The sequence below is a fragment of the Hemiscyllium ocellatum genome, chromosome 16 (assembly GCF_020745735.1).
Source record: "Hemiscyllium ocellatum isolate sHemOce1 chromosome 16, sHemOce1.pat.X.cur, whole genome shotgun sequence".
In the NCBI taxonomy this organism is placed as follows: domain Eukaryota; kingdom Metazoa; phylum Chordata; class Chondrichthyes; order Orectolobiformes; family Hemiscylliidae; genus Hemiscyllium; species Hemiscyllium ocellatum.
The window spans coordinates 78,313,604-78,325,871 of record NC_083416.1 but is presented as its reverse complement, the minus strand read 5'-3'; the positions used below and the strand labels follow the sequence as shown (position 1 = coordinate 78,325,871).

At 49.6% G+C, this 12,268-nt stretch overlaps 1 protein-coding gene across 1 annotated transcript in view; it reads left to right on the top strand.

Moving 5' to 3' along the window:
• gemin5 (gem (nuclear organelle) associated protein 5) overlaps nt 1-12,268 on the top strand; it is a 76,252-nt gene that overhangs the window by 62,103 nt on the left and 1,881 nt on the right. The window contains exons 22-27 of the mRNA XM_060836951.1: nt 1,336-1,455; nt 3,759-3,969; nt 5,394-5,657; nt 7,929-8,091; nt 9,636-10,149; nt 12,153-12,237. Of these exons, the coding sequence (XP_060692934.1) occupies nt 1,336-1,455; nt 3,759-3,969; nt 5,394-5,657; nt 7,929-8,091; nt 9,636-10,149; nt 12,153-12,237 (1,357 nt within the window). The remainder of the gene's footprint in view (nt 1-1,335; nt 1,456-3,758; nt 3,970-5,393; nt 5,658-7,928; nt 8,092-9,635; nt 10,150-12,152; nt 12,238-12,268) is intronic.

Sequence of the window (12,268 nt, the reverse complement as noted above, 5' to 3'; positions counted from 1 at the left end):
CACCTGACCTAAAATCTCCTCCTATGGCTCAGTGTTGAGATTGGTTAAGGTGCCAACCCTGATGTTAATAATAGACACATCTGGTCCCAGAGTGATACCTGGCTGGTTGGATCATAAGCTTGTTTGTTTTTTTATTATTATGTAACCAAGATGGTCTATTACTGAAACATTAACCCTATTACACATGACAAAAATGTCATTAGAAACACAGGAAAAGGATTCAAGCCTGCGCTGCCCCTGCTTTGCCTGGCAATATCCTTACTTAGTGAAGAGTCACCACTATCTCGAGGCTAACACCTTCCTCGGGATGGGATAGTTGCAATCGGTTTCCTTACAGCAAATTTCTGTGCATTCAGTGTGTGTTTTTTCTTCATCAGGTGTATCCTTCTGCAACTGACACCTAAAAACTAACCTTGCTATTACTTTAACTTCAGAGCAAGAATGAGTTCCCTAAACTCAGTTTCAGCAATTTCTGCCAGAACATTGGCTCATTGGTTAGCACACAGCACCAGGAACACCGGTTCAATTCCAGCCTCAGGCACCTAACTGTGTGGAGTTTGCACATTCTCCCCATGTCTGTGTGGGTTTCTTCCCTCAGTCCAAAGGTGTGCAGGTTAGGGTGGATTGGCCATGCTAAAATTGCCCATAGTGTTCAGGGACGTGTAGATTGGGTGCATTAGCCAGTAACAGTGGTGGACTCTCCCACTTTATGGGCATTTAAACTGGCATTGGATAGACATATGGAGGATAGTGGGCTAGTGTGGGTTAGGTGGGCTTGGATCGGTGCAACATCGAGGGCGGAAGGGCCCATACTGTGCTGTATTTTTCTATGTTCTATTAGTCAGGGGTAAATGTAGGATAATAGATTAGCGGAATTGGTCTGGGTGGGTTACTCATCGGAGGGGTCGCTGCGTACTTGTTGGGCTGAAGGACCTGTTTCACACTGCAGGGATTCTATCAAACAATTATTACTGAAGAGTTTAACTCTTTAGCTTCCATGTTGTGACACAACCGCAGTAACTAACTGAAAGCTCCTTTCTAGATGTTTCTGTCACTTTGCGACCCATGTCGCTAGGCAACAGCGCATTCTTTTTCAATGTTATTTAATTGCACTCAGCTGTTAACCCCCGACTCTTTACAGTTGTCAAACCTCATCTATGTAAATAAACCAGACTCCTTGGTGCAGGCACCAAGCTCGGTAATGAAACTAAAACAAAATACAAAATAAAAATTAAAGGTGTACTTTGTTCATCGCACGAGGCAAGACTGTGGGATGCTTTACTTCATTAAAGGAACACAAGTTGTTGTTTTATTACCTTGCTCTTGTCTCAATAGCGAAGCCATTGCCATTGCCAAAGCCCGGTTACAACCCGATGATCCATTGTTGAAGGAACTTTACACCAACTGTGCCGGTGTCATGGAGAAAGACGGCCATTACACAATCGCAGCCAAGTGGTAAGAGCTTGGTCTTGGTACAGATCTGTCCAGAAAACATCCAGTTTCCATTAAACCTACCGGTGCCCAATTCTGGTTACATTTACTCGTGGAGATCTCTCACTGCCCTGCTCCCCAGTCCTCTGCAGTCAGTCAGCTGATCACAGAGTGGTTCACGTGTGGAACGAACTGCCAGAGAAAGTGGTGGGTGTGGGTGCAGTTACAACGTGTAAAAGATATTTGGAAAGTACATGAATAGGAAAGGTTGACAAGAACTTGGGCCAAGCGCGGGCAAATGGGGCTAGTTTAATTTGGGAATCTGTTTGGCGTGGACCGGTTAGATTGAAGGGTCTGTTTCCATGCTGTATAACTATGATCAATCCATTACCATGGAGCACACTCACCCCACCGACCCCTCAGCCAGCTGGAAGGTCAGCAAACTCTTCAGTTGATTAACAGTCAAGCAACATCCAATTGAACAGTCTTTTATTCCAAAAAGAATCAGTTTTCAGTAGTTTATGACTAAAGTGTGGAAAATTAATTTTAAATCCTGATCTTGTTTCGTCGATGCCACTGGGATTTCTTTCTGTTTGAATATTTACACGTGGCCTCTGAGTGAGGGAATAATCTGAGGTACTGGTCCCGTTCCTTATTGTTATAAGGCTGGGAGCTATCAGCATTAGGGAATGAAACTCTTGGAAGGAAAGTATTTGGAATGTTGTGAGCAACTTTGGACCTCATATCTTAGGAAAGGTGTACTAGCATTGAAGAGGGTCCGCCCAGCTCAGGGGCAATTAAGGACTGGCAACAAACGCTGGCCTTGCCACCAGCTCCCACACCTGAGGGATCATTAATGAAGAGCAAACCATACCGATAGGTTGTGATGAAGCAACGCAGGGGGGAGGATGGTGTGGAAAATGAACGTTGACATGGCCCTCTGTCTGTAAAAGAACATGTAATACAACAGAAGGGCACCGCCTGAATGTTTTTCAGACAGAGCTGTGCTAACGAGATCAATTAGAAGTGGACAAAGATGAAGTTCCTGTGCTGTGGTGTTCACTTTCACAGGGTTTGTAACGATGCAGAAACTGTCAATCTTCAGGCAGTTCCTAATGAGAAAAAGTGTTGGACATCTCTGGACAACAAGGGGTTAAATACGACTGGGGTTAATTATTGTGGCAGAGAGAAACTGGCAAGTTCTTTCCATCACATTTTTTTTAAACTCACTCACTGGTGTGGGTACCTCTGGGTAGGCCAGCATTAATTACCCATCCCTAATTACCCAGAGGGCAGATAAGAGTCCACCACATTGTTGTGGGTCTGGAGTCACATGTAGGCCAGACCATCAGGAGGCAATGACCTCGTGGTATTGTCACTGGACTGTTAATCCAGAGTCAAAATGTGTGGTGCTGGAAAAGCACAGCAGGTCAGGCAGCATCCTATAAGCCTGAAACGTCGACTCCTGCTCCTTGGATGCTGCCTGACCTGCTGTGCTTTTTCAGCACCACACTTTTTGACTGTGATCTGCAGTCCTGACTTTCTCCTGTTAATCCAGAGACCCAAGTAACGTTCCAGGGACTTGGGTTTGAATTCCACCACAGCAGATGGTGGAATTTGAATTCAGTAATGATCTGTAAATATGAGCCTAATGATGACCATCAAACCATTGTTGAATGTAAGGAAAAATCCATCTGGTTCACTCATCATCTTCAGACAAGGAAATCTGCCATCCTTACCTGGTCTGGCCCACGTGTGACTCCAGACCCAGAGCAAGATGGTTGATTGGTAATGGCTCCCTGGGATGGGCAATAAACACTGGCCTGGCCAGTGATACCACGTCCATGAATGAATAATAATGAAAAAAAGCTGAGAGTGACAGACTTCCTTCCCGGAAGGACGTTAGTGAGCCAGATGGATTCTTCTAACAATCCACAATAGATTCAGTCGAATCTTAATTCCAGATTTCTATTGAGTTCAAATCCCACCGTCTGGCAGGGCGGGATTTGAACCCAGATCCCCAGAACATTAGTTGAGTTTCTAGATGAAGAATCTAGTGATAATACCACTCGGCTGTCGCCTCACAGTTTGTCATACCATCAATGTAAGTGGGTTGGGGGATCCTGGGTGTGTGTGTGTGTGTGTGTGTGTGTGTGTCTGTGGGGGAGGGAAGGGAAGGGAGGAGGGATTTAGTGGTTGCCACGATGGGGGAAAATAAAGGGAGGGGGTCCTGACAATAGCGTCTCCCTGTGAGAGTTTGTTCCTCAGTGTCCCCACTGGAGAGCTTTGGGATTGTGCGTTTTGATCTGCTTACTGCACTGTTGCAGCTATTTGACGGCCCGATCCCCTTACGATGCGGCTAAGATCTTGGCGAGGAAGGGCGACATACCTTCGCTACGGGCGGCTGCGACGGTGGCCTCCATTGTCGGCGAGCAGGAGCTGTCCTCCTTGTTCTCCTCCAGATGCTCTTTGGATCTGTTGGCCCAGCGTGACTGGCAGGCGGCGCAAGATGTCCTGCGCCCACAGGAGGGTTTGTTGGTGAGTACGAGGGAAGGGTTTCATCTTCACCGTCTTCCCCTCCCCCTCAAAATAAAATCCATCCCATGTGGAAACTGGGGACCGGTCGTTGTAACACGCAGGTCAGGGGAGTATTGTGTGGAAGGTCTTGTGTTTCTATAGCACCTTTCGCAACCATTGCACATCCCAAGGCACTTTCACCGCTATTAGATTACTTACAGTGTGGAAACAGGCCCTTCGGCCCAACAAGTCCACACCGACCCGCCGAAGCGCAACCCACCCATACCCCTACATTTACCCCATACCTAACACTACGAGCAATTTAGCTTGGCCAATTCACCTGACCCACACATCTTTGTGACTGTGGGAGGAAACCGGAGCACCCGGAGGAAACCCACGCAGACACGGGGAGAACGTGCAAACTCCACACAGTCAGTCGCCTGAGGCGGGAATTGAACCCAGGTCTCGGGCGCTATGAGGCAGCAGTGCTAACCACTGTGCCACCGTGCCGCCCACTAAGTACTTCAGAGTGTGGACACCTTTTGAAATGTGGGAAATATGACCATCCTCATGCGCACATAAGAAGCAAGACGCTATTGACCAGAAAGTTTCTGTGATACTAGTCTGAGAGACACTAGTCAGCACACAGGGAATAGTTACTCGATTCCTCATCAATGTAAGACTTAGGAGCAGAACACAGGAACAGACCCTTCGGCCTACCATGCCTGTGCTGACCATGATGCCATTCTAAACTATTCCCATCTGCCTGCACATGGTCCATGTCCCTCTGTTCCCTTCCTGTTTCTAGGTCTGTCTATTTGCTTTTTGAATCCTGCTATTGTAAGTCACCCATCCAGCCCATCAAGTCTGCTCCACATTTAAAGAGATCTTGGCTGATCTGGTAATCCTCACTTTCCTGCCTTTTCCCTCTAACCCTTGATTCCTGATTAAAAATCATTCTGTCTCAACCTTGAATGTGTTGAGTGATCCAGCCCTCTGTGGGAAGGAATTCCACAGCTTCACTACCCCCTGAGATGATAAATTCCTCCTCCTCGCTGTCTTTTAGTGAATGACCCCTTCTGAGAGAATTTCCTTTTGCTCCTGGACTCTCCCACAAGATATAACAACCTTTCTGCATCCACCCTGGCAGATCCATTAAGAGTCTTCGATGTTTCAATGAGAGAATTTTTCATTTCTTCTAAACTCCAATGAGGACAGACCTAACCTGCCCAACCTCTGCTCGGTTCCACCATTTCTAGTATCAACCTGATGAACCTTCTCTGGTCAGCCTCCAATGACCGTATGTCTTTCCTGAGATAAGGAGCCCAAACATGTTCACGTTTCATCTGTTTCCACTGAGTGAAACTTGACCCTGCTTCCAGTTCCTAATGTCAGGCTCCAAATCCCTGTTCCTAATGTAACTGTCTGTAACCCTCTCTGTGCAGGGCCACAGGTTGGTGCTGTGTACGTATGAGTTACTGTACCGGTACCTTGCTGACGGGAACCTGACTCTGTGGAAGAGTATGAACACACCATGCTACCACGACTGGACCTTACAGAGCGATAAGCCCCTCATTCGTTCAGTGATTGCCATTTGGCAAAGTGAGTTTGGGATCACACCAGCCAATACTGAACGACTGAAGACAGGACATCAGCAGCTCAGGATGACTGAACACCCAGCGGCATCTCCCAACACCCCGCCCAGACTGGTAACTCCAGTATTCCTGCCTCCTCCTCGTCTTTCTCTATGTCTCTCCTCTCTCTTTTGTTCTCTTGTTCTGTTTGCGACCTTTCTCTCATTCTCTTTGTCCTCCCTCTCATTCTCTTTGCCCTCCCTCTCATTCTCTTTGCCCTCTCTCTCATTCTCTTTGCCCTCTCTCTCATTCTCTTTGCCCTCCCTCTCATTCTCTTTGCCCTCCCTCTCATTCTCTTTGCCCTCTCTCTCATTCTCTTTGCCCTCTCTCTCATTCTCTTTGCCCTCCCTCTCATTCTCTTTGCCCTCCCTCTCATTCTCTTTGCCCTCCCTCTCATTCTCTTTGCCCTCTCTCTCATTCTCTTTGCCCTCCCTCTCATTCTCTTTGCCCTCCCTCTCATTCTCTTTGCCCTCCCTCTCATTCTCTTTGTCCTCCCTCTCATTCTCTTTGCCCTCCCTCTCATTCTCTTTGCCCTCTCTCTCATTCTCTTTGCCCTCCCTCTCATTCTCTTTGCCCTCCCTCTCATTCTCTTTGCCCTCTCTCTCATTCTCTTTGTCCTCCCTCTCATTCTCTTTGCCCTCTCTCTCATTCTCTTTGCCCTCTCTCTCATTCTCTTTGCCCTCCCTCTCATTCTCTTTGCCCTCCCTCTCATTCTCTTTGCCCTCCCTCTCATTCTCTTTGCCCTCCCTCTCATTCTCTTTGCCCTCCCTCTCATTCTCTTTGCGCATTCTCTCTCCCGTTTGCGTCCCCTGCCCTCTCTGTCATGCTACCCTATTTTCCCCTTCCCTCTGTCCCTTCACCTGTGTGATTTTTCCCATTTTTGTTTTTGACATAACCATCTCTGCCTCTGTGGTTTGGTTTGATTTCTTTATTATCATGTGTACTTTCTAACAAAATATGATGCAAAGTGTGGTGTAGGCTGGATGTCTATTCCAAACCGTTCCAGTGAGGGTTGCTTGGCTGATCAACTGCTGAATGCATCACTGACAAGATGATGTTCCCTTCACTGGTCAACAAGCCAGTGCCCAGGCTGTGATGGGGCAGTGGCCAACTGAGGGAATGTTTTAGTATTTCCTGTGGGCCCCCCCATTGTAGGATCACGGAGGAGAAGCCTGGGGCTGGAGTGATTGTGCAGGTAGAGGTTGACCAGCTGGGCGCACCCTGTGCTCCCATTTGTAGTTTTTAACCTAAAACGCCTCTCTTTGTGAAGCTGGGCTCCTGAGAGCTGGACACTGAGTGGGTGAAATCTGAGAGGGTGGTGGCAGCAGTTTCCGTGGTAACCTAGAAATGGAATTGGATAGGTACAGAAGTGAAAAGAAATGTGTCGTGATTATAGAGAGTGGGGCCAATTGGGTGGCTCTGTACAAAGGGTTAGCTCAGGTTGGAAGGAGCTGAGTTACCTCTTTCTGTGCTGAAGCCTATCCATGCTGCCCCCAGCTTTCCAATAATCCACCCTTACCTGCGGCGCTTTTAAAATATCTTTGTACGAGGTGGTCTGGAAAACCCGTGTTTGTGCCCTGTCCCGAAACCCCCTTGAGCGGTCTGACTTGCTCGGCCATTTTGAGGACAGTGACGAACTGTGGGCCTGGGGCCACCTGTAGGCCAGACCCGGGAAGGAAGTCTGCCCCCTTTACCTGAAGGATGTGGATGAACCACTGAAGGGAGACATGGGACTTGAAACATTGATCCTGTTTGCCTCTGTTCAGGAGAGACATTAAGAAGGAGCTAACCTCAGTTGGTGGAGGAATTGAACCCACGATGGTGACATCACTCCATCCAGCCAACTGAGCTAACCAACCTCCTACACAACCCTCTGAACGAAGCAATTCCTCCTCATCGCTGTCTTAAATGGGAGACCCCTCTGAATCTGTGCACCTCCCCCAACCAAACATGGTTTTCCCCAACGGTAGGAGCCATTCCCTCAGCATCCATCCTGTCAAACCCCTTGAAAATCTGAGGTGTTTCAATAAGACCCATCTCTCATTCCTCTGAACTCCAGTGAGTGGAGGTAGGCCCAGTCTGCCCTCCCGAAGATGTCAGTATGAATCTTGGTTGAACTGCTTCTGATGCAGGTCTAATCCTCCTTGAATAAACAGCAGCAAGGCAGCAGCTTGTATTGTAGAGGGGTACAGGATGGGGAAAGGAGGGTGCTGAGACAGTCGAACGTGTTGAGATGATGGTGATGAGCTTTGATATTTCACCAATAGCTGGAACGTTCCGCGTAGATCTCCTGGATCGTTTTAATGTTCCATTGTGAAAAGTAATACAAATCTGTCTCTCTCCCAGCTGATGCTGTACTTGGCTCATGACCTGAGTGTGGCCATAGCCTGCAGTCTGCTGTCTGACTGGGCCCAGATGGTCACTGCCTTACTCAGTGCCGTACATCGATGTGTCAATGCTGGAGACTTCACTCTGATGCAGGAAGTCAGCAAGATCACTCTCTCGGAAGGTAAGTGAGCCTCCCATTACTTCTGTAAACTGAATGTAAAGCTCGCTCAACACTGTCCCCATCAAACATTCCCAGGACAGGGACAGCGCTGGGTTAGACACAGATTAAATGCTCCCTCTACACTGCCCCCATCATAACACTCCCCAGGCAGGAACAGGTACAGAGTGAAGCTCCCTCTACACTGCCCCCATCATACACTCCCCAGGCAGGAACAGGTACAGAGTGAAGCTCCCTCTACACTGCCCCCATCATAACACTCCCCAGGCAGGAGCAGGTACAGAGTGAAGCTCCCTCTACACTGCCCCCATCGTAACACTCCCCAGGCAGGAACAGGTACAGAGTGAAGCTCCCTCTACACTGCCCCCATCGTAACACTCCCCAGGCAGGAACAGGTACAGAGTGAAGCTCCCTCTACACTGCCCCCATCACAACACTCCCTTGACAGGGACAGTGTGACACTCTCATCATGCAGCTCACCTCTTTCTTACCCCTTTAGCCTCTCTTACCCTCCATTTGGAGCATGTGCAGTGGGCTCTGTCTGTCTTGGGTCAGCCCCTGCTCACATCATTCACCCTGAAGTGGGGAAGCCAGCTGTTTCCCAGAGGGTTTGGTTCGGTCCCTGTTCCCTCCCTCTACAAGGTGTTGCTGCTAATGCTCCTCTGATTAAAAACAAAACCCGGGCCGAGGGCAAACAGCGATTGTGACAGCAGAGCCAAGTGGCTATCAGAAAGATGGAGCAGGCTAGAACACCTTATCTCTGGAAAAGGAAAAGCTGAGGATGATTTGAGGTCTTCAAAATGATGGAAGATTTCAATAGTTTTGATGTGGAATTGATGCTGACTGTTCTGGGAAAGGCTATAAGTATGGGTAATGGTGATAATGAGTCTGATTGGGGTCTGTCCCCCTCTCTCTGTGACTATGTGCCTGTCTGTCCCCCTCTCTCTCTGTCTAGGCGAAAGTGAGGACTGCAGATGCTGGAAACCAGAGTTTAGATCAGAGTGGTGCTGGAAAAGCACAGCAGGTCAGGCAGCATCCGAGGAGCAGGGAAATCAACGTTTCTGACAAAAGCCCTTCATTCCTGATGAAGGACATCTGCCCGAAATGTTGATTTTCCTGCTGCTCGGATGCTGCCCGACCTGCTGTGCTTTACCAGCATCACTCTAATCGTGACTCCCCTCTCTCTGTCTCTGTGCGCCCTTCTCTGTCGATGTGTGCGTTAATGGCTTTCTGCTTGTGTCAGAGCGCAACAGAGTATCATACAAAATTCTGATAGCCAGCATAAGACTGTCTGTCTGTCTCTCCCTCTCTCTCCGCACGTTCTCTCTCTCTCTCTCTCTCTCTCTCTCTCTCTCTCCCCCCCCCCCGCCCGCGCTCTCCCCCCCCCGCCCGCGCCCTCTCTCCCGCGCCCTCTCTTTCCCCCTCTCTCTCTTTGGCTCTCTGTGCCTGTCTGTTTATTCAAACAAAGTTCATCTGTTGTGGTTTGGCTGTGGTTGCACTGTAACTGATATGGAAGTATTCTTCTATCCTGACCGTCTCTTCACTAGGAGAGGATTTCACCTCTGACCTGGAGGCCAAGTTGACTGGCTCTGACCAAGTGGGCCTAGCGGCTCTCCGCAGCCTGTGTGCTTTCCACTGTTATGGACAGCTGTACCAGCTGTGGTGGGGGCTGGCTGCAGATCATTCCGGAATGTCGGCGGGCAGGAGGCAGGCTGACACGGAGGAGGGGCTGCAGGTGGATGGAACGCTGGGGAGCCTAGACCAACCAGTCGCTGCCCCCTCTGACCTCGGGAGCACTGCAGAGGGGGGTCAGTCTGCAGCCAGGAACCTCCCGTCCGGCTGTGCCTTGTTACTATCACCGGAACACGCCAAACTCCAGGCCCTGCACAGACAGATGGCTGATATCCAACAGGCAGTCACTGGGCTTGTCAGTCAGCACCAGAGGCGATTGGCCGGGCCGGAGGAGACTCCGGAAGGTGGGCCGCACCTGGACCAGGAGGCCGAGCCTGAACCAACAGAAGACCCCACGCCAAACCATCATGGCTCTGAGCCCCCTTTAAGGTAAACCATATCTGGGAGGGGTGTGTGTTTGTGTGTGTGAGAAATTATTCATTTCCGGAGGGACACAGGTTCTTTTGGGGCAAGATTAAGTAACATGGGCTCCCCTCCCCCGAGAAATGGGCTGTGGTCCGACTGAATGTGTACAGCGTGGAACGAGGCCTCTCGGCCCATCCTCCCTGTGCTGGGGCGCTCTCCTTGCTTTGGTCGGAGAGCCTTGAATTGGGGGCGACCATTTTGGCAGCGAAAGGTTGTCCTCTGGGAGCGTTGTGAATGTTTGGAATTCTCTGCCCCTGACCCGGGGGAGTGTTGGTCATACTCACTGGCTTTTCCAGCATTGAGGGATCTCTGAGTAGGATGGGGTTCTGATTAATCGAGAAACTGAGCTAATATTCTGGGGACCTGGGTTCACATCCCACCATGGCAAGATGGTGGATGTTGAGTCCCATAAAGCGTCTGGATTTAAAGGTCTAATGTGTCATTCCTACCCAATCAGGCCTACATGTGATTCCAGACCCACAGCAATGTAATTGACTCTTAACTGTCCTCTGGGCAGTTAGGGATGGGCAATAAAATGCTGGCCTATCCAGGAATGCCCATATCCTGTGAACAAATGAGAAAGACGTAACGTGGGAATGCAACATCTCCACATTCACCTCTAAGCCACTCTCCATCCTGACTTGGAAATATATCACTGTTTCTTCACTGTCACTGGGTCAGAATCCTGGAATTCCCTCCCTAAGGGCATTGTGGGTCAATCTACAGCACATGGACTGCAGTGGTTCAAGAAGGCAGCTCACCCCCACCTTCTCAAGGGGCAACTAGGGACGGGCAGTAAAGGCTAGGCCCGGCCAGATCCCATGAATTAATGGTTCAGAAGGGACTTTTTAAAATTAAAAATTCCTCTCCGAAGGAAAGTTGTTTTGAAACATGGAAATGGTGAAAGGAAAGGGGATCTGATCAATCAGACCCCACTCTAGATGCATGAATTCCAACATTCCCACCCCTTCCTGAAGACCACTGATCTCCCGGGAGTAGCAAAGAAAGCGTGAAGGTTCAGTAGGATTTCGAAGTTGGGATCAGTCGGTTCCGTAGACAGGTGCTGAGGAAGATGTGGCTGTGGTAACGAGTCTGTTTGAGAACGTGGCTGAAGAGTTTCTGTGCAGAGGAGATGACCTGGGGGTGCAGTGAGAGAGGGACTCACTGAAATCCTTGTAGAGGGAGGAAGAGAGCTTCTTCAAGGAAGGCATCCTTGCAAGAGGATTCGCGGTAGGTTAAAATCTTCGAGTAAAAAATGAGGTCTGCAGATGCTGGAGATCACAGCTGCAAATGTGTTGCTGGTCAAAGCACAGCAGGCCAGGCAGCATCTCAGGAATAGAGAATTCGACGTTTCGCGCATAAGCCCTTCATCAGGAATAAGAGAGAGAGCCAAGCAGGCTAAGATAAAAGGTAGGGAGGAGGGACTAGGGGGAGGGGCGATGGAGGTGGGATAGGTGGAAGCAGGTCAAGGTGAGGGTGATAGGCCGGAGTGGGGTGGGGGGCGGAGAGGTCAGGAAGAAGATTGCAGGTTAGGAGGGCGGTGCTGAGTTGAGGGAACCGACTGAGATAAGGTGGGGGGAGGGGAAATGAGGAAACTGGAGAAATCTGAATTCATACCTTGTGGTTGGAGGGTTCCCAAGCGGAAGATGAGGCGCTCCTCCTCCAGCCGTCGTGTTGTTGTGTTCTGCCGGTGGAGGAGTCCAAGGACCTGGGGCCACGCTGTGGTCTGGGAGCTGGGATGGGCCTGGGCCTGGGCCTGGGCCTGTACTCTGCCATCATACAGTAACAGGAAGGTGCTGCCTGTCTGCAGTTTAACCAGTGTAGAGTGTGTTGAGGCACCAGTGAGGCCGCACACATTCTCTTGGCCTGGTTAGACGACAGCAGAGGTTGGAATAATCAAAACCGTGAGGTAATGATGTCAGAACTACAATCAAAACCAGTTTGTTTTCTGTGTCTTGCACACACAGTAAGGAGACCAGCTCGATGACAACTCTGATGGGACAGCTCCGGGACGTCACCCAGCAGCAGTCAGAGCTGCCAGAGACTGTAAAGGTAAAGCTGTTTAAAGCTATTTTTTGTACCC